Source organism: Phyllostomus discolor, chromosome 1 (genome assembly GCF_004126475.2).
Source record: "Phyllostomus discolor isolate MPI-MPIP mPhyDis1 chromosome 1, mPhyDis1.pri.v3, whole genome shotgun sequence".
In the NCBI taxonomy this organism is placed as follows: Eukaryota; Metazoa; Chordata; class Mammalia; order Chiroptera; family Phyllostomidae; genus Phyllostomus; species Phyllostomus discolor.
This window is the reverse complement of record NC_040903.2, coordinates 156,262,136-156,284,704: the sequence shown is the minus strand read 5'-3', so window position 1 is coordinate 156,284,704 and position 22,569 is coordinate 156,262,136. Positions and strand designations below refer to the sequence as shown.

The following is a 22,569-nucleotide window of genomic DNA, read 5'->3' as shown; positions in this document are numbered from 1 at the left end:
CCACTCAACATAATAAAGGCCATATATGAGAAACCTACTGCCAACATCATACTCAATGGGCAGAAACTGAAAGCTTTTACCTTAAGATTAGGAACAAGACAAGAATGTTGACTTTCACCACTCTGATTCAGCATAGTACTGGGAGTTCTAGACACAGTGATCAGACAAGAAGAAGAAGGAAAAGCCATCCAAATTGGAAGGAGGAAGTAAAACTCATTCTTTGCACATGATATGATAGTGTACATAGAGAACCTTATAGTCTCCACCAAAAAGCTACGTAACCTAATAAGTCAATTTAGCAAAATAGCAGATAAAAGTCAATATTCAGAAATTGATGGCACTTTAGTGCATTAACAGTGAACTATCAGAAAGAGGAACTAAGAAAAAAAGTCCCCATTTACTATAGCAACAAGAAAGATAAAGTACCTGGGAATAAATTTAACCAAGGAGGTAAAATACCTGTACTCAGAAGAGTATAGAACACTGAAGAAAGAAACTGAGGAAGATACAAATTAATGGAAGCATATACCATGTTCATGGATTGGAAGAATTAATATTTAAATGTCCAAACTACTCAAAGCAACCTATAGATTCAACACAATTCTTATTAAAATACCAATGGGACCTGGCCGGTGTAGCTCAGTGGATTGAGCGCAGGCATGGGAAGCAAAGGGCTGCTGGTTCGATTCCCAGTCAGGGAACATGCCTGGGTTGCAACCCAGGTCCTCAGTAGGGGACACAGGAGAGGCAGCCACACATTGATGTTTTTCTTCCTCTCTTTCTCTCTTCCCTTCTCTAAAAAATAAATAAATAAAATCTTAAAAAAAATACCAGTAGGGTGTTTCACATATCTAGAACAGATATTTCAAAAATGTATATGGAACAAAAAACGACCCTAAATATTCTCAGCAATCTTGAGAAAGAACAAAGTAGGAGGGATCACAATACCTGATACGAAATTACACTACAAGACCACTGTAATCAAAACATTCTGGTAGTTGGCATAAGAACAGACATATAAATCAATGGAACAGAATGGAGAGCTCAAAAATAAACCCATGTCTCTATGGTCAATTAATAATTTGAGGACTTCTGGCCAAGTTGGAGGCATAGGTAGATACACTGTGCCTCCATGCACAATCAAGATAGGGACAACAACAATAGAAACAGAATAACATCCAGAACTGACAGAAAATTGGTCTGAATGGAAGTCGGACAACCAAGAAGTTGAAATAGACCTGTTCATCCAGACCGGTAGGAGGGGCGGAGTCAGGTAGCCAGGTGCAGGTCAAGGAGAGAAGAACAGAGAGAGTTGTGACCGGGCACGTAAGGCATCCGGGGCGCGCAAGACCTCGGTGGCTGGACCCTGAGTGCACAAGTGGCAGCTGGCAGACCCTGTCAGAGGAGTGGCAACTGGCAGACCCAGTGAGGTGGTGATTGTAGAGCAAGGCGGCGATTGTAAAGCAAGGCAGTGTGCACAACCCAGGATTCCAGCGCTGGGAAATAGAGCCTTGGGACACTGATTGAGGACACCTGTGGGAGCTGAGGCACACGGAGAGATACCCCAGCCTCACAGGAGAGGTCCTTGGAGGGTCCCATAGCATGCAGAAGCCCACCCACATGGGAATTGGCACCAGAGGGGCCCAGTTTGCTCAGGGGAAGCAGCAGAAGGGACTGAGGTCCCACAGAGAACGGAGCAAGCGTCATTGTTCCCTCTCAACCCTGCCCCCACAAAAGAGGGATGGCTCAAACAGAAGAACAAATCAAAGCCCCAGAACCCATCCTTTTAAGTGACTAAGAGATAGCCAACTTATCAGATGCACAGTTAAAAACACTGGTGATCATGAAGCTCACAGAATTGGTTGATTTTGGTCACAAATTAGATTAATAAATGCAGGCTACAATAAGAGAAATGAAAGAAAATGCACAGGGAACCAATAGTGATAGGAAGGGAACTGGGACTCAAAACAATAGAAAGAAACAACCAAACAGAAAAGAGTGGAGAAATAAGAATTCAGAAAAATGAGGAGAAGCTTAGGAACTTCCAGGACATCTTTAAACATTCCAACATCCAAATTATAGGGGTACCAGAAGGGGAAGAGGAAAAGCAACAGATTGAAGACGTATTTGAACAAATAATAAAGGAGAACTTCCCCATTCTGGCAAAGGAAATAGACTTCCAGGAAGGCCAGGAAGCTCAGAGTCCCAAAGAAGTTGGACTCAAGGAGGAACACACCAAGGCACATCATAATTACATTAGGCAAGGTAAAAATGCAGGGGAGAATCCTAGGAGCAGCAAGAGATAAGGGGACAGTAACCTACAAAGGAGTTCCCATCAGACTGTCAGCTGATTTCTCAAAAGAGACCTTACAGGCAAGAAGGGGCTAGAAAGAGGTATTCCAAGTCATGAAAGGCAAGGACCTAGATCCAAGATTTCTCTGTCCAGCAAAGCTTTCATTTAGAATGGAAGGGCAGATAAGGTGCTTCTCAGATAAGGTCAAGTTAAAGGAGTTCATCATCACCAAGCCCTTATTTTATGAAATGTTGAAGGGACTTATCTAAGAAAAAGAAGATAAAAAACATGTATAGTAAAAGGACAGCAAACTCACAATTATTAACAACTACACCTAAAACAAAACCAAAAGACACTAAGCAAACAACCAGAACAGGAACAGAACCACAGAAATGGATATCACAGGGGAGTGGGAGGAGGAGAGAGGAGGAAAAGGTATGGAAAATAAGTAGCATAGATGGTCGGTAGGAAATAGATAGGGGGAGGGCAAGAATAGTATGGGAAATGTAGAAGCTAAAGAATTTATGACACATGGACATGAACTAAAGGGGGGGATGTGTGTGGGAGAGGGTGTACAGGGTGGAGAGGAGTGAATGGGGGAAATGGGACAACTGTAATAGCATAATCAATAAAACATATTAAAAAATAATTTTACACAGGAAGCATGAACATACAATGAAGTAAAAATAGCCTCTTCAATAAATGATGTTGAGAGAACTTGACTGGTACATGCCCCCCCCCCCCAAAAAAAGAAAGAAACTAGACCACAACTTACACCATACATCAGAATAAACTCAAAATGGATAAAATACTTAAATTTAAGTTGTGACACCATGAAAGTCCTAGAGGAAAACATAGGCAATAAAATATCAGATATCCCATGTAGCAATATGTTTGCCAGTATATCTCCTAGGCAAGGGAAATAAAGGAAGAAATAAACAAATGAGACTATGTCAAATTAAAAAACTTCTGCAAAGAAACCATCATCAAAATGAAAAAGGAACTGAGTGTACGGGAGAACATATTTGCCAATGATAAATCTGATAAGGATTTAATCTTGAAAATATATAAAGAAAGTGTACAGCTCAACACCAGGAAGACAATTCAATTAAAAAATGAGCAAAGGACCTGAATAGACACTTCACCAAGGACGACGTACAGATGACCCCTAAACATATGAAAAGATGCTCAATATCACTAGCCATCAGAGAGATGCAAATTAAAACCACACTGAGATAGCACCTCACACCTGTCAGAATGGACATCGTTGATAAATCAACAAACAACAAGTGCTGGCAAGGACATGTAGAAAAGGGAACCCTAGAGCACTGTTGGTGGGAATGCAGACTGTTGCAGCTACTGTGGAAAACAGTGTGGAATTTTCTCAAAAAATTAAAAATAGAACTGCCTTTTGACCCAGTGCTTTTGCTGCTGGGACCATACCTTTAGAGTCCTGAATCACCGACTCAAAATAACTTAAGCACCCCTATGTTCATAGCATTGCTATTTATAATTGCCAAGTGCTGGAAACAGCCTAAGTGTCCATCAGTAAATGAGTGTATCAAAAAAACTGATACATTTGTACAGTGGAATATTATGCAGCAGAAAGAAAGAAGGAGCTCCTACCATTTGCCATAGCATGGATGGAACTGGAGAGTATTGTGCTAAGTGAAATAAGCCAGTTGGATAAAGATAAATAGCATATGGTCTCACCTATAAGAGGAACCTAATGAACAGAATAATGAGCAAAATAGAACCAGAGGCATGGAAACATGGAACAGACTGAAAGCTGCCAGAGGGGAGTGGCAGAGGGGGATAATAATGGAAAGGGGAAGGGACTAGTCAAAGAACATTCATGAATTATTCATGGACATGGACCAACAGTGTTGGGATTGATTGTGGGAGTGGGGTGTGGGCTGGATGGAGGAGGGCAAAGGGGGGGAAATTGGGACAGTTGTAACATAATAAAAAATCTAAAAAAAATTAACACTTGCGCTCTTTGAAAGACACTGTTAAAAAATGGAAAATCAACTAACAGATTTTGAAAAATATTTGCAAAACACACATCTGATGAAGGACTATATCCAGAATCTATAAACAACTCTCACAACTCAATAATTTAAAAAAAAATGGAAATGAGCAAAAGTTTTGAATAGACATTTCATGAAAGAAGAGATGCTACAGAAGAGATAATACAAATAAGTGTATTAACAAATACTGAGCACCTTTAGTTATCAGGGAAAATGCAAATTAAAACCACAGTGAGGTACTACTACACAGAAATTAGAATGGTTAAACCTTTTTTTCTTTAAGATTTTATTTATTTTTAGAAAGAGGGGAAGGGAGAGAGAAAGAGGGAGAGAAACATCGATTAGTTGTTCTCACACACCCCTAACTAGGGACCTGACCCATAACCCAGGCATGTGCCCTGATCAGAAATTGAACCTGCAGCCTTCCAGTTCACAGGCTGTTGCTCAAACCACTGAACCACACCAGCCGGTGTGTAATAGTCTGTCTATATTTTGATTACAGAGGCAGCTAGCTACTTGACTATACAAGGTCTGTCCAGAATGTATCCAGACATGTGATATGAAAAATAGAGACATTTATTTAAGAAGATAGATGATACAAGAAACATTGTACATAGGATAGTGACGCCTCATTCCCCTTCAACGTAGGCACCTTGGGACCTCGCATTGTTCTCCCAGTCACCATCAGCTGCCCCATCATATTTTCCTGAATCTCATCAATGGTATGAAATCTCTTCCCTTTCAAAGGTGATTTTAGTTTTGGGAAAAGCCAGAAGTCACAGGGTGCCAAATCTGGGTTGTAAGGGAGCTGAGTCACCTGGGTGATTTGATGTTTCACCCAGAACTCCACATGAGATGTGATTCATGAGCAGTTGTGTTGTTGTGATGAAGCTGCCAATCACTAGTTGCCCATATCTGCTGCCTTTTGAATCATCTGAATAGTTTCCATGGAGGAATGTTCATGCTTAATGCAAAATTTGATGCAGATTCATTGCTTTACTTGCTCAGTCATTTTAAATGCAATGGCCACACAGTACCCATGCTCACTCAAGGGCATCTACTGTCCCCACTGACTAATACAGTGAAGTCATCATTGTTCACACATGCATTCCAGTCCACTCTCTTTGGCTATCAGGTTACATCAATGTCACACAAACCATTCTTGTTATATTAACAATGGCTGGAGTTTTTCCAGACAAACCTTGTATATCTTTGTGAAAACTCAGAGAACTGTGTATACCTAAGTGTGAATTTTACTGTATATAAAATTGTGCTTCAGTAAGCTTGACTTTAGAAAAATTAAAAGGTAAACAGTGAAACAAATCTCCATTTCACCTTTATTCCAAATTCCCTTTTTCCTGTCTGCCTTATCCCTCCCTTCTCCTTTAGGGAATTGTATTGTTATTAGTTTCTTAATGAATTCTTCCAGAATTTCTTTATGCATATACAATAAATACGAATGTATATTCTCATTTTTTTCCTTTTTGACTTAAAAGGTAGTATGATGTACATTCTTCACTTTTTATTCACTTATCAGTGTATCTACATCTTTCCATATCAGGATACAGAAATTCTTCCCTTTTTTTTGCAGCCATAAAGTATATTCCATTATATGAATGTACTGTAATTTATCCAATCAGTCCCCTGTTGATGAACATTTGGGTTACTTACAGTCTTTTGCTATCACAAACACTAATGCAGTGAATGAACTTGTACATTCATTATTTTTGTATATATACTATATCTGTAAGATAAATTTCTAGCAATGAAATTATCTAGCAGTGCGTCAAAAGGAATGTTATTTTGATAGCTATCAGCTGAAGTGCCATCAGTTAGGGAAGTTTCAAGAGAGCACCTATGTCAAGGCCCAGTTAAAAGTTGCCTGATTCTTAAAACTTTTCCTTTTTGCATAGAGCTTTTCCTTCTTCCTTTCCACCAAAATGGAACTAATCCTTACCTGTCCTAGGCTTTTGAAGCTCACTGTTCTTTGCTGATGATATTCAGTCTAATCTGTTTTGAATTACAGTTATTTGTGTATATAGCTGTTTTCCCCAGTTGGTTGAATCGTGTTTCAACTTTTTCAGTGGTAGAGGTAAGGTCAGAGCCAGGCCAGGGACGCTCCTAACTGGAAAGCCTCCTGGGCTTGTATTGGCTAGAACCCATCAGGGGAAAGTCTGGGTGCCCAATTTAATCATGGATTGGTTAATCAAGTAACCAATTTACTTGGATGCAGAGTGTGATAATAGGTCTGGGTATTTAGGTCTGGGTCTTTTCATCCAAACAGTTATTGGAATAAAAATACTTGGGCAGTATTACATGCTGCAGAAATATTATGTTACTGAAGACTCTTATTAACTAATGAATAAAAGTACAACTTCTGAAATGTTATTTAGTGAAAAGGGCTTTGACATATATCCTCTTACACACTTTTCTTCTAGAAAGAAATCTCCAACCTCAGAGTTCTGTCAATCAAAGTGAGAATATTAGCTATTCCTGTTAGTCATGGTGTTTTAAGAAAATATTGAGATCTATGATTTTCCATGAATGGCAGCTAAGAAAAGAAAGGGGATTTAAATAGATTGCAAAAACTTTTGATTATTGAGACTTGGCATTAAATACAAAAAAAATATTTTTGATACAGTTAAATCTTAAAACAAAAGTTAAAGGGGAAGAGAGAATTTTATGAAAGAAGAAATAGACAACTAATTGGAATAGATTAAACATGGATGAGCAAACAAAAAATATACAGAATATTTATCTTACATCATAGCATATGACCAAATAATTCTGGTAACTAAAGATTTTAAAAATATCATTTGTTATACACTTTTTCTGACTATAAAAGTGATGCATGTTAATTGAGGATAATTTAAAATTACTGAAAACAGGTAAATTCTACTAATGAAATTATCAACTGTGATCATTTTCAAATTTGTCAGTTTTCATATTAAGCTATTATTGTGCCATTGATGACTCTTTAGGTTAGTGACTTGGTCCTTGTGAAGCAGTACACTGGGAACAGTGTATGCTTTCCAAAAGACCTTGGTCGATGCCTGGTTTTATCATCTGCTAATTCTGTGTCCTCAGACAAGTTCACTTAGCTCTCAGAACTTGTTGCTATGTCCATAAAATGAGCACGACAAAGACCCTGCCATTACAGAGTATATATTCCAATGGAAGAAGATAGGCAGTGAACAAGTGAAAACATAAATAGAATTAATTTTAGGTAGTGAAAGCTGTTATGAGAAAAAATAAAACAGTAAAAGAATAAAGCGGCATCGCATGGGTGGGTAGTATTTTTCATAAGCATAAGTAAGGAATATTTCTCTGAAGAACTGACATTTGAGCAGAAGTGCTAGCAATTGGAGACAGTAATTGCACTTGGTAGTCTCTTCATTAGGATAAATCACAAATAAGTCCATTTTGGAATGAGGCCAGTGCCAGGTCATAGAATGTCTTCTAGGCCAAATAAAAGAAGTTTGTACTTTATTCTAAATTGATCTGAGAACTGAGATCATGTTTTTTCATGTTTGGATTATTCCCAGTACCTGGCACATAATAAATACTCATTAACTTGAATTTATGAATACATGAATTGAATATATAGGGAGGGATACTAGTTGTCACCATCTTTGAGTTGAATTTGAATGAAATAACTAAGACATAAAGAGGTTGGTATCTTAGATTACTTAGAGATTTCTCATGATCTTAATATACTTACTTGTAACCAGAGCCTGAATATTGGTGTATATACTGTGACGCCTGGTGTGATTCTGGGTATATGAAAGCATTTAATGATTTCTAATATACAGAGTTTGGTATAAATGCCACTTTATTTTAAAATGTAGATAGAACACTGGGACTCATTGATAACTAAAATGCTATTACTGTTTTAACATGCTCTCTGGTTTTCTTTTAATTTTAATTTAAAAATTAAATTTATTTTTTATTTATTGTTAATACTATTCAGATGTCCCCCATTTTTCCCCTTTGCCCCCCTCCCCCCACCTCCCAGTCTTCACCACATTGTTGTCTGCATCCATGGGCTGTTCATATATGTTCTTTGGCTATTCTCTTCCAGTCCTCCCTCCCGTACCCCACGCCCCTCTGAGATGTCATTCTGTTCCACATATCCATGATGTTGAATTTTTATAATTGCACAGTAAAAAGTTAGAATTTAAATAGTGTTTTATTGTGACAATCATGGACATTTCTCACATCTTTATGGGCTCAAGTATACTGAATCTTTTGCTATTTGAAGCTCATTTATTATTTCTTTCTTGTTTTTGTTGTAGCCTCGAGCTGTGGCAGGTTTTAGAGGGACAGTTCGTTATGCATCAATCAATGCTCATCGGAACAGAGTAGGTATCTGAACCAGAGTCATATCTATGTAAGCATGCTGATGGCTTGAATTAGGTTGACTTTTTAACATTAAAGTACAAAGATGTGGGAGATGTGGGAGATGCTCTGCCTTGGAGCAGAGGGAGAGCATTAATACTACGTGGTAAGATGGATAGTGGGGAACAGATGTGTGCAACTGCATAGAAAATAAAATTGGATTTGCCAGAAAAGAGAATAATGAAATATGTTTATGGGAATCTTGTGTCCTTAATAGGTGTAAATGTTAATGGATTTAATGTAGAATCTTGAAGAAATAAAACATTTGTATTCTATTTCTAGAGGTTATTTGGGGGTATCAGACTGTCAATACCCAATGAACTGTAGGGGTCATCAATTTGTGAATATTCATCTAATCTGTGATAACTCTTCTCCATCAAATCTTTTGTTTTCATGAATATCTGAAGTGCAGACAACTTTAAAATTTTAAAAACCCCCCTCCTTTTTTTAATTTGGTAATTTTGTTAGTTTCGTCCTTTTGTTCTACTGACTTTTTTTTCCCTTAACCTAAACCTTAATTATGAGTAGAAAAGATGAATATTTTATAGGTTCTCAGTCCTTGAATTTGTTTGGATGGAGTTGAGAAATTTAACAAGTGATTCCTTGATAAAATAAAGGTAAATCTTTTCTGATCTTTTGTTAGCTTATTTTTGTTTTGTGAAGCCAAAATTGCTTTAATGAAAATGTGACCAATGCTAAATGTATTAGGAAGAGTATGCTGAGGTCTTATATGCTATGCTCCAGTTAATTTGGTTTTTTATGATGTGATTGTAAGTTGAAAATAGGAAAAATATTTTTATCAGTGGGTAGCACTCTAGCAAGCATTTTAACTCATTTGGTTTGATTCAGTATAGCTTTTTTTATGGCAACTAACCTTGAAAAGAAAGTACTCTTATTTTCCAGATAGTCTTACAAAATTTTGTAAGTGTTAGGTTTTACAATTAAATCTATTCAAGGTTTATGTCAACTTCAGATCTTTGATATAGGACATTCTTTTTGAGATAACATAAACATGTTCAGAAGTCATATTAGCTGTGTAAGCATTTCCAAAGTTGCTAGTAGAGATTATAAATATATAAAATATATGAGATTATATATAAAAAATTATATATATATGTATTTTAATTTGAAGAGTAGAGATTTCTTCTAAAAGCATCTCCAGCACAGAGCATTCTGAAAGTTACTCTGTTAATTTGACTATTTGTTATCCATGTGATCTTGGAACCAAGAGGAATTTGGTAGTGTATAGCAGTGGTCCCTGCTATACACTATCTTTTCGGCTCCCAACTCACCAGGGGAGTAGAATGCTTAATACAACTTCACAATGATTGTCAGTTTATGTGATGGTACGGGAATGCAACTAGTGAAACTTTCACAGGTGCTTGTCTAATTTAAAAAGATTTCCCAGATAATTCTGGTATACTTCTTTGTTCCATACTCTGCAGTCCTGATTTGATAATTTCTAAGTATAATACACTTGATTTCTGGGTGGAGGTTGGTACCTTAAACTTTTAACATAAATAATTCCCAAACAAACAAGGACTCATTAGAACACTTGAACTCTGTTCATTTCATCTTACTGTTGTCCTATATTTTAATCCTTTGTTTGTACTTGTTTTATCTCAGTACATTGAAGAAATTACTTTACTTTTTTTCTGGTTTTCTGGTTGCTATTGAGAAGATAATTGTCCATTTAATTGTTATCTTGTATTTTTTACTTTTTGCCTACTTTTGATATTTACTTTTTGTCTTGGGTGTCCTGCAGTTACATTCAAATATGCCTAGGTGTGGACATGTTTATATTCTGTTTGGGAGTTGTTGTGCTTCTTAGGTCTGAACATTCATGTCTCAGTGATTCTGGAAAATTCTCAGACATTACTTTGTTAAATGCTGCCTTCCCCTTTCTCTCTTTCTTTCTCTTTTTGTATATTTTATTGATTATGCTATTACAGTTCCATTTTTTTCTCCCCTTTATCCTTTATCCTTTTCTGCCTTGCCGCTCCCCCCACCCTCTCACCTCTTAGTTCACGTCCATGGATTGTACATATAAGTTCTTTGGCTTCTCCATTTTCTGTACTGTTCTTAAACCTCTGCCTGTCTATTTTGTATCTACCATTTATGCTTCTTATTCCTTGTACCTTTTCCCCCATTCTCTCCCTCCCCACTGATAACCCTCCATGTGATCTCCATTTTGTGAATCTGTTCCTATTCTAGTTGTTTGCTTAGTTCGTTTTTGTGTTTGTTTTTTAGGTTTGTGGTTGATAGCTGCATATTTGTTGTCATTTTACTGTTCATATTTTTTATCTTCTTTTTCTTAGATAAGTCCCTTTAACATTTCATATAACAAGGGCTTGGTGATGATCAGCTCCTTTAATTTGATCTTATCTGGGAAGCCCTTTATCTGCCCTTCCATTCTAAATGAAAGCTTTGCTGGATAGAGTAATCTTGGATGTAGGTCCTTGTCTCTCATGACTTGGAATACCTCTTTCCAGCCCCTTTTGCCTGTAAGGTTTCTTTTGAGAAATCAACTGATAGTCTTATGGGCATTCCTTTGTAGGTAACTGTCTCCTTTTCTCTTGCTGCTTTTAAGATTCTCTCCTTATCTTTAATCTCAGGTAACTTAATTATGTTGTGTCTTGGTGTGTCTGGCTCTTTTTCGTATCTGCAGATTGACATATGTTAGACCTTTTTGTTCTGTCTGTCCTCCATGCCTCTTAAGTTCACTCTCAAATTTTCTAGCTCTTTATGTCTCTGTGTTGCATTCTAGATAATTTCTTTAGATCTGTCTTCCATTTCATCAGTTCTTTTTTCTGCTCTTTGATCAGCTTTTCAACCTGTCCATTGAGTTTTAATTTTTATAATTGTATTATTTATTTCTGGATTTGGGGGGTCTCTTTCCAAATCTAATTAGTCTTTTTGTTTATTTGGATAAAACATGGTTCCTTTGTCATGACAGTTTTGTTTTAACATTCTTATTTCATATTCTGTATCCTATAATTGTATCTCTGAAATTTTTGAGTATCTAATTCTGTTATTATAGTTTGCCTTGTCATTAACTTATGATAGCCTATTTTCTAATGTATTTTATAATTTCACATAATGAGCTTCTATTTACTGGGCCTCATAGAAGTCTTGAATTTAAGGGTATTTTTGTCTTGAGAGGATTTTCATTGGTATCTATCATCAGAATCACACAGAAAACACTTCATTCCTGGGATTGGTTGCCTAGACCACAAAAGTGATGTAAATTTAAACACCAAATCTGAGTGAGAGGCAGGCCTGCAGTAACAAATTCTTTTTTAACTACTCTCTTTATTCCTTGATAGTGTTTCAGTTCTACAGAAAGATATTGCAGTATAATGTAGATACCAAATGTTGCACTACAGATAGCCCTCTGAGGGTCTACCTGTATGGTGGTGGTAGGGAGACTTGCTCAGTTACAACTTCCGTCTTGTGTAAGCTCAGTGCTTTTATATTTGTCCCCTTCCTGATTGATAAAACTCGGGTTGATAAAGCCTATGACAGATAACTCTACTACAGCCAGACCTAAACTTTAGCATCATCTGGGTTTGTTTCTTTCCAGCTTTCCTTTAATTTTGGCTCTTACTATTTCCCTTACTTTTTGTTTAATTGTGGTAAAAATGCATAATATTAAACTTACCATCTTAACCATTTTAAGTGTGCAATATGTAGTATTAATTATATTCACATTTTTGTGCAACAAAGTTCTAGAACTTTTTCACTTTGCAACACTGTAACTTTGTGTGAACTAAATACTAATTTCCCACCTCCCTTCCCTCTGCCCTTAGCAGCTACCTTCTCTTACTTCTTACTGAATTCATTTATTAAATAATAGGCTATTAATTATATTTCCAGCATGTTTGGGTTTGGGGGTATTCTTTGTATCAGAAGGTTCTTCAGTATATCTGTTCTGCCATGTACATTGCTATATAGCTGTGTAGATATATAGTTATCAGATAATTTGTTGGAAATATATATAAATTGTAGGCCTTATTATAGGATGAAACATGATGGTTAGGCCTTAGTGTAATAAACGCACACGGAGTGGTAATACAATGTGATTGAATTTTGTTTTGCTTATGAAGGAAATGGGAAGACATGATGACCTTTGGTCCTTATTCTACATGCTGGTGGAGTTTGTGGTTGGTCAACTGCCATGGAGAAAAATAAAGGACAAGGTAATTTTGGAAATGGGAAAGTCAGTTTTGGGTAGGGGAAGGAATAAAAATTTCTCCTTGTTAGACACTTTTGTTGAAAATATATTTACATGTAAGAATTAAAGTTTACAAGCATTTTAACTATATCACAACCAATATATATAAGCTGTTAGGGATCTAATTAGTTTTTCTTTTTCTGTATATACAGAGAATAGATACTAATTTTAGTACAGTTATTACTTCTGATTTGATTTCTAGTCCTTCCTCTTAGTTTTTATTTTCACTAGTTCTCTTTCTCCTTTTTTATAAATCAATGAAAGTCTTAATTTTATTTGTCACATTATATTGTTTTATACAGAAAAATGGGTGTTTATAAAACTGTAAACACCTGGGTTGATCATGAACCGTAGACCAGATTTAAGATCAACTTTTTCTTTGGGGGATCTATCAATTTACTGATGTAGAACTCTGTGTCACTCTTTGACTCTGCATTACAGTCCCTCTCTTCTACCCTCCCCCCCAACTTGAAAGCAGTGTGCATTAAGCTATTAGTATGAACTCTGTTTTAGCCTTATACTTAATTATCCATGATCTCATTCCCCAGTACATACCCTTGAGACTGTTACTGAGAGGCTTTTAAGTGTAGCTGCCAAGAGAAATTGATTTTGGTTCTATTTCCCTTTTCTTCCCAGGAGCAAGTAGGCTCTATTAAGGAGAGGTATGACCACAGGCTTATGTTGAAACATCTCCCTCCAGAATTTAGCATCTTTCTGGACCACATCTCCTCTTTGGATTATTTTACAAAACCAGACTATCAGGTAATCATCTTTGTGAGTTCTGTGGGCTAATTATTCTCATTCATCACTTATTGTAGCTTTTGAGGGTGTTGTAAATGACTATGGGAGGTCCCTAGAATAATACTATTTTAATACATTCTGAGGAATGTGGTGAAATTAACTGACGATGATAGTGTCTGTGTGTGTGTTTCCTTCCTTCTGGATAAACATACTTCATTAGAGTTTTAGGTTTGTTCATCATATAACAGTTTTTATTGTTCTTACTGTGATTCACTTTATTGTTCCTGCTGGTATAGAACTGCTGATAGTTCAAATTATGTAAATCCTATAGCTAATGTTGACCAGAAGGAAATGTTCAACTAGGTAATGTATCTGCCTAGGGCTTGAGGGCTGCATATAATATATCAGTATGCTGTGGGACAACAGTCAGTAAAGATTGTTGGCTTTGTTTCTCTGTCGTCAGTGAATCATTTCCTTAGAGCATCAGTTAATGAGGCCATGTAAGGGTTGTCTAGGTTTACCACAAATTGCATTCCTAACCCAGCCAGCTATGTTTCAGAAGATTCTAGTGTATTGGACTCAGGGAAAACTTGGTCGAGTTTAATGCGAAATACTCACTACCACTGAAAACTTAAATGAAGCCACATATAGATGAAAAATAATAATAATAGTATATCATTTTTATCTACAAAGGGCAACACATAGACAGGACTGTATTGCCTGTTAATGGAAGTTTTATATTCTAAAGTGTCAGTGTTCCCTAGTCAGAATACTAAGACCACCCATAGCACAGTGACCCATTCATTTTCTAAAATGCAGAGAGTTCACATTACTTGCGATAAAATAATGAAATTATACCTGTAAACTAGATTCTGGAAGAACTGGAAAATGTTCCAAGTTTCCCATCTTGGGTGTTGATAATTGTTGTATTGACTAAGTTTGTCTAGCACTTTAAAAGTTTAGCATAGCACAGTTTTTTTTTACATTCTCCACTTATGTCTATAATCTTAAGAATGCTATCATATTCACCAGCTAAGCTTGAAACCTCGACCTATAATTAATTTAGTTTAAATTAACATTATTGTTCTCATTGTCCTTTGTTTGTATAATCACATAGTAACATAACGTACAGTGATACCTCAGTACTCATTGTTCGGAACTTGTAACGAGTGCCAAAACTGACAAGTACTAAGCAAGAGACAAGTGGTGAAGCATTTTCTCTTGCAGGATAGCGTCGTGACTCATATGTGTTCTAGGAAATGCAGTGGGTCCCAAACAAGTGCTGAGTGCTGAAACATTTTTTCTGGTCAAATGCAACAAGTATAGGGTTTGATGAGTTCTGAATCTGACGAGTACCGATGCATGACTGTATAGTGATTTTCCTGTTTTTGGAGGAGAGAGAGCAGGCATAACATTTTCTTTGTTTCAGAGATTCTGTAAATAATAATTCTTGCTCTTTGATCTTTCATAAGCAGTAAGTGAGAGCAGGGCCAGGTGGGTGGGAGAAGAATAATTGGAAAAAAGATGTTGGTGTGACTGTGTGTTCTGATGCCTATTAACAATTTGATATCAGGTTCCAAAAAGAGCTGAATTTTGTAGCTTCTGTCTCTTGCTTTCCTTACAGAGGTCTGGTTTGGTCTTCATTTTAAGTAAAATTACCCTACTTTGAATTTCACTGCTCTTAATGGAATTTATTTCTGAATTTGAGTTTAATTACTGTTTTTCAAAATTTTAAATTCCTCATTGGACAACCACTACAGTAAAAACGACAACACACATCCTCCAGCAACAAGCAAAAAAATATCAATATTTAGTTTGAGTGCTTCCTTAGTTACATCAAAGGGCAAATCATATTTCTCCAACTTTGCATTTTCTGAGCCAAAACCAAAGTGAATATATTTTATAATCAAAATGTTTATGATTCTGTTTTATAGAGTCACTTTCATTTGAATGTCTATATTTTATAAATCTTTTTAAAGTCATAGTTTCTTGCTAGAGAAAATTATCTTAAGTTGCGCACAGTCACTACACTACCTCATCCAGTAGCCTGCTGCTGCTCGCTGTGACAGCAGATGCAGACCTAGAGAGAAGAGCTGTTTTACTCTCTACCAGGAGTCTTTCATGCATGTCTCATATAGAACAAAGGCTGACACTTGCTTTTGGGAAATATTATGGTGTTTTGGGAAATTACATCCAACAAGCTTATCAATAAATATAGGGTGGTTTAAAACTAGGTTTACAGTTGTTTGTATGGAAAATAATAGAATAATTAATGGATAATATCACAAAAATAAACTGTTTCACATACAACTGTAAACCTACATTTGCCCCACTCTGTACTGTTATATGCTGTATACTATAAGTATTATTTTTTGTCTGTTAAACTAAAGGTGACAATATTAGAATTATGTTCAAGATTTTTTTTATATGTTCAAGATTAAAGAAGGTATCTTCTTAATACATATGGCTTTTATTATTAGATGATGAAAGAGTGTAGCGACTGTAAGAGACAAAAGGGGGCTAGGCCATGAATCTCCTTAGGTAGTAGCACTGCATAGATCTCTACACACACACACAGGAGTACATATAAAACTGGTAAAATTTAATAAGCTCTATGGATTGTACCAATGTCATTTTCCTGGTTTTGATATTGTACTCTACTTATTTAAGAGTGACCATTGGGGCTAACTGGGTGAAGGGGACTTTTCTGAATCTTTAATTATAAATTGACCCTTGAACAACATGGATTTGAACTCTCAGGTCCACTTATAAATGGTTAGCAATCAGCATATGCGAAAGGCTGACATAAATTACACATGTATTTTGACTCAGGGTTAGAGTCAGTGCATCTAACCTTGAGTTGTTCAAAGGCTTACTGAATTTCAAATTAAAAGTGAGAAAAGCGCTAAGCCAACAGTTTCAGAAATGTAGATAGTGATTGTGAAAGTGTGGCTACCATATAATTTAAATAAATCCTTTTAAGGTGCTTTAAGAAAGAAAAACATCTCTTAGGGCTGCCTAGGAAAATCTTTATCAACCTTAACTTCCACCACGGGACTCCATCTGTAGGTGTCACTGTTAATGGAAAACTAGTATAGCAGCGTCAGATTGCATAAAGAAGAGCCCCTGGTGCCTTTACACATTATTGTTACACACAGCAATGTCACAGTAATAATACCCGGGCAGTACTATTACCCCTGTCTTATGGAGACCTAATAACTGGGAAAACTAGTGGTGCTAAAAGTGATAATCTGAACCCATTTCTGACTTATTCAAAAAGGCCCAAGCTCTTTCCGGTTCGCCGTCTGCTTTCCTTGGAGGGGTGCCTGCAAATACAACAAGTACTATAAGGTAAATACTAACACGACAGGTTGAAAATACAGTGAAAGAACTAAAAAATTGTATGAAGAATTATCTGAAATTATTGTTGATAGGATCAAATAATTCTGATGTAAGAACACAAAAATAATCAGGAACAAGACAAGGCTGTCCACTTTCACCACTTCTATTCAATATAGTACTGGAAGTTTTAGCCACAGCGATCAGACAAGAAAAAGAAATAAAAGGCATCCAAATCGGAAAGGAGGAAACAAAACTGTCACTGTTTGCAGATGACATAATAGTGTACATAGAAAATCCTATAGATTCCACCAAAAAACTGCTTGACCTAATAAATGAATTTGGCAAAACAGCAGGGTACAAAGTCAGTATCCAGAAATCAAAGGCATTTCTGTACACCAACAATGAAACAAACAGCAGAAGCAGAAATCAAGAAAAATATCCCATTTAAAATAGCAAAAAGAAAAATAAAATACCGAGGAATAAACCTAACCAAAAAGGTAAAAGACCTGTATTCAGAAAACTACATAACACTGAGGAAAGAAATCAAATAAGACACAAACAAATGGAAACATATACTGTGTTCATGAATTGGAAGAATTAATATCATCAAAATGTCCATACTACCCAAAGCAATTTACACATTCAATGCAATACCTACTAAAGTACCAATGGCTTATTTCACAGACATAGAACAAACACTTCAAAAATTTATATGGAACCATAAATGACCCCGAATAGCTGCTGCAATTTTGAGAAAGAAGAGTAAAGTAGGAGGGATCACAATACTTGACACTAAACTATACTGCAAGGCCACTGTAATCAAACAGCCTGATACTGGCATAAAACAGGCACATAGACCAATGGAGCAGAACAGAGAGCTCAGAAATAAACCCAATTCTCTACAGTCAATTAATATTTGACAAAGGAAGCAGCAACATAAAATGGAATAAAAATAGCCTCTTCAACAAATGGTGTTGGGAGAACTGGACAGCTACATGCAAAAAAAAATGAAACTCGAGCACCAACTTACACCTTATACAAAAATAAATTCAAGGTGGATAAAAGACTTAAATATAAACTGTGACACCATTAAAGTCCTAGAAGAGAATGTAGGTAGGAAAATCTCAGATATTTCACGCAGAAACTTTTTTACTGACATGTCTTCTAGAGCAAGGGACATAAAGGAAAGAATAAACAAATGGGACCTCATCAAAATAAAAAGCTCTGCACAGCTAAAGAAAACAGTATCAAATAAAAAGAGAACCAAGTGTATGGGAAACATATTGCCAATGATACCTCAGACAAGGGTTTAATCTCCAAAATATATAAAGAACTTACACGACTCCACTCTAAGAAGACAAGTAACCCAATTAAAAAATGGGCATAGGACTTGAACAGACACTTCTTAAGGAGGACATACAGAAGATCCAAAGACACATGAAACGATGTTGAATATCGCTAGCTATCAGAGAGATGCAAATTGAAAACCACAATGAGATACCACTTCACGCTAGTCAGAATGGCCATCATAAACAAAGCAACAAACAACAAGCGTTGGAGAGGTTGTGGAGAAAAGGGGACCCTAGTGCACTGTTGGTGGGACTGCAGACTGGTACAACCACTATGGAAAGCAGTATGGAACTTCCTCAGAAACTAAAAATGGATCTGCCTTCTGACCCTGCAATTCCACTGCTGGGACTATATCCTAAGAACACTAAAAACACCAATACAAGAGAACGTTTGCACCCCGATGTTCATAGCAGCACAATTTACAATATCTAGGTGCTGGAAGCAACCTCGATGCCCATCAGTAAATGAATGGATCAAAAAGCTTTGGTACACTTACACAATGGAATTCTATGCAGCAGAAAGAAAGAAGGAGCTCCTACCCTTTGCAACAGCTTGGATGGAGCTGGAACGCATTATGCTAAGCTAAATAAGCCAGGCAGTGGAGACAAATACCTTATGATCTCACCTTTAACAGGAGCCTAAATAACAAAACAAAGAAACAAGCAAAATATAACCAAGACACTGAAATAGAAGACAGACTGACAGTGACCAGAGGGAAAGAAGAGGGAATTTCAGGGGAGAATGGGTAGGGTTTACAGGAACAAATTTAAAGGACACATGGACAAAAACTAGGGGGAGGGTGGTAATGGGAGGGAAGTGGGGAGGGTTGGGTGGGTGGGCTGGAATGGGAGTAAAAGGGAGAAACGGTACTTGAACAATGATTAAATAAAAAAAAATAGAAAAAACACAAAAATATCTTTTTAAATATATTTTATTGGTTATACTATTCCAGTTGTCTCATTGTTCCCCCCCTTTATTCTGCTCCACCCTGTACCCCCTCCCTTCCACCAGCATTCCTACCTTAGTTCATGTCCATGGGTCGCACATGTTAAGTTCTTTGGCTTCTCCACTTCCCATACTGCTCTTAACCTCTGCCTGTCTATTTTGTACCTACCATTTATGCTTATTTCTTGTACCTTTCCCCCTATTTTTCCTCCAACCCCTTCCCACTGATAATCCTCCATGTGATCTCCATTTCTGTGAATCTGTTCCTGTTCTAGTTGTTTGCTTATTAGTTCATTTTTGTTTTTGTTTTTTTTAGGTTCAGTGGTTGATAGCTGTGCATTTGTTTGTCATTTTACTGTTCATATTTTGTATCTTCTTTTTCTTAGATAAGTCCCTTCAACATTTTATATAACAAGGGCTTGGTGATGATGAACACCTTTGACTTGACCTTATCTGGGAAGCACTTTATCTGCCCTTCCATTCTAAATGAAAGCTTTGCTGGATAGAGCAATCTTGGATGTGGGTCCTTGCCTTTCATGACTTGGAATACTTTATTTCAGCCCCTCTTGCCTGTAAGGTTTCTTTTGAGAAATCAACTGATAGCCTTATGGGAACTCCTTTGCAGGTAACTGATTCCTTTTCTCTTGCTGCTTTTAAGATTCTTTCTTTATCTTTCATCTTGGAGAATATAATCATGATGTATCTTGGTGTGTTCCTCTTTGGGTCCAGCTTCTTTGGGACTCTCTGAGCTTCTTGGACTTCCTGGAAGTCTGTTTCCTTTGCCAGTTTGGGGAAGTTCTCCTTTATTATTTGTTCAATTAAGTTTTCAATCTGTTGTTCTACCTCTTCCCCTTCTGGTACCCCTATAATTCAGATATTGGAACGCTTAAAGATATCCTGGAGGTTCCTCAGCTTCTCCTCGTTTTTTTGAATTCTTATTTCTCCATTCTTTCTGTTTGGTTGTTTCTTTCTTCCTTCTGGTCCACTCTGTTTTGAGTCCCAGTTTCCTTTCTATCACTATTGGTTCCCTGTGCATTTTCTTTCATTTCTCTTATTTTAGCCTGCATTTATTAATCTAATTTGTGACCAAAATCAACCAATTCTGTGAGCATCCTGATTACCAGTGTTTTGAACTGTGCGTCTCTGATAAGTTGGCTCTCTCTTCATTGCTTAGTTTGTATTTTTTTTGGAGCTTTGATCTGTTCCTTTGTTTGGGCCATTTTTTTTTTTTCTCTCACATGCTGGTTACATGCCTATTACGTAGTGAAGATCAGAGCCTAAGGTGTTCACCAGGGCAGGGCAACCCACGTTGCGGGTTGTGATGCTGTATGTGGGGAAGGGATCCAAGAGGCAACAGTGCTGCTTGCTCCACTCTCTGCTCTGTTTCAGTCACTTCGCCCACTACCCACAAGCAGAGTGGGCTCTTATGATGCTGATTCCCGGTGGATGGGCTTATATATGTTCTAGGACCCTGTGGGTCTCTCCCATGAACTCTCTCACGAGGCCTGGAATTTCTCTCACTGCCTCAACCCCCACAGCTGTTTTCAGTCAGTGGTTTGAGGCTTTGTTTCCCCACCCTGAGGCCTTGGGTCATGCAGACCATCCTGCTCCTGAATTGTTTCTCCCGGTTTATCTGCACATAAATGTGGGACTTGCGCAGTCCTCAATCCGCTTGCTCTGCTGGGTCTGCCCATTGCTGCCTTGCCGGCCAGCCACCACTTTGCATGCTCTGCTCCACCACCTTGCATGCTCTGCTCCGCAACCCACCACCTTGCTGGGTCCGCCAGCGGCCGCCTTGCCTCCCCAGTCCTCTTGCCACGAGTCCTCTTTCCCTGGGCTGCCTGTCTCCTTCTGGTCTGGAATGTTTCTTCTTTAACTCCTTGGACTTCATACAATTCGTTTTTCTGGCAGTTAGTTCTGGTTGTTTTTTGTTTTTAAAGTGTTGTTGTCTTTCTTTTGGTTGTGTAAAGGAAGCACAGTGTGTCTATTCTATGCCTCCATCTTGGCCGGAAATCTGAAAATAATCTTTATTGGAGTATTCAGATTATGTTAAGCATTGTTTAGCAGGTTAAGACTAATGAAACCCATAAATATACACACCACTGGTGAGCCTGAAACTAAAATGTGTATATTAGCCAGTTCACATACTACCACAAAATTGCTAAAATCAGAGGATATGATAGAGAGGAAATCCAAAGCCAACCCCTCTTGCTTTGGGGACTAGCTTTTTGTAAAGCAAATAACAGTTTGAGCTAGAGACTGAAAATGAGAAGCTCCTATAAAATATAAGGTTAAGGAAGGTTGTTTTCTAAAGCTGCCATTTAAGCCAAGCCCTTTTAGCAAGACTGTGTTGGCCACATGAAGAGCAAAAATAAGAGGAAGAATGTTGTAAGCACAAAGAAAAATAATGTGTAGAAGTTCTAATTCAAGAAAGGAATGAAAAGAAGACACATGGCCAAGACATAGTAACTGAGGGGAGAAAGTGGTTTGTGATAAAACTAAAGAAAGGCCGAGACTAGATGATGCAGGGCCTTGTAGTCCTGGTTAAGGAATTTGGATTTTATTCTGTATAGCAGGAAGCTTTGGAAGTCTAACAAACACAGAGCATTGTGATCCAGTTTGTGTTTTAAGAGGATTATTTTTGCAGTTTTGTGCATTCAAATGAGGTAGAAGAGAAATAAGAGACTATTTAGGGAGATACTGAGAAAGCCTGACCTCTGCCTTGCAAAGAAAGAACTATAAAAGAATGTTAACATTACAGAGATTTATTTTGGGGCCACAAAGCAGTGTAGTTACTGGGTGGTTCTCTCCTAGGCAACTCTTAAATAGTAACTTGAACATCCAGGCTCCATTCATATTTTGACACTGCTGTATATAATCCATAGCCTTTACAGTCATCAGGAAGGGGAAGAGAGGGTGTGGATAATTGCTTAGGGGTTTCCTGACTAAGCATATACCCCTGTGGCTAGAACCCATTGACACTGGCCCAATTCTAAATCCAAGGGGGCTGGGAGATAGGGGCTTCCCTTGTGGGCAGGAACAATGATTATCTTGACTTGGATATAAGTAGTAGAGATGGAGAAAGATGGATGAATTCTTGCTCTATCCCCCTTTAATTTTCTGCTTTCATTTCCCATTGTACTTGTGTGATTTACCTGTATTCGACCCTAGATGCAGTCAAGTGGGACTACCAGTGCTTCTCCCAGCATGCCCTGCCTGGAATGCCTGCATTTCGT

The 22,569-nt window shown here is 37.3% G+C and overlaps 1 protein-coding gene across 3 annotated transcripts in view; it reads left to right on the top strand.

Annotated features, from left to right (window-relative positions):
* The window catches only part of TTBK2 (tau tubulin kinase 2), a 133,602-nt gene that overhangs the window by 70,659 nt on the left and 40,374 nt on the right, over window positions 1–22,569 (top strand). For all 3 annotated transcript variants that reach the window (XM_028505502.2, XM_036032247.1, XM_036032254.1), the window contains 3 exons: window positions 8,619–8,684; window positions 12,828–12,920; window positions 13,592–13,717. In XM_028505502.2, the coding sequence (XP_028361303.1) occupies window positions 8,619–8,684; window positions 12,828–12,920; window positions 13,592–13,717 (285 nt within the window). The remainder of the gene's footprint in view (window positions 1–8,618; window positions 8,685–12,827; window positions 12,921–13,591; window positions 13,718–22,569) is intronic.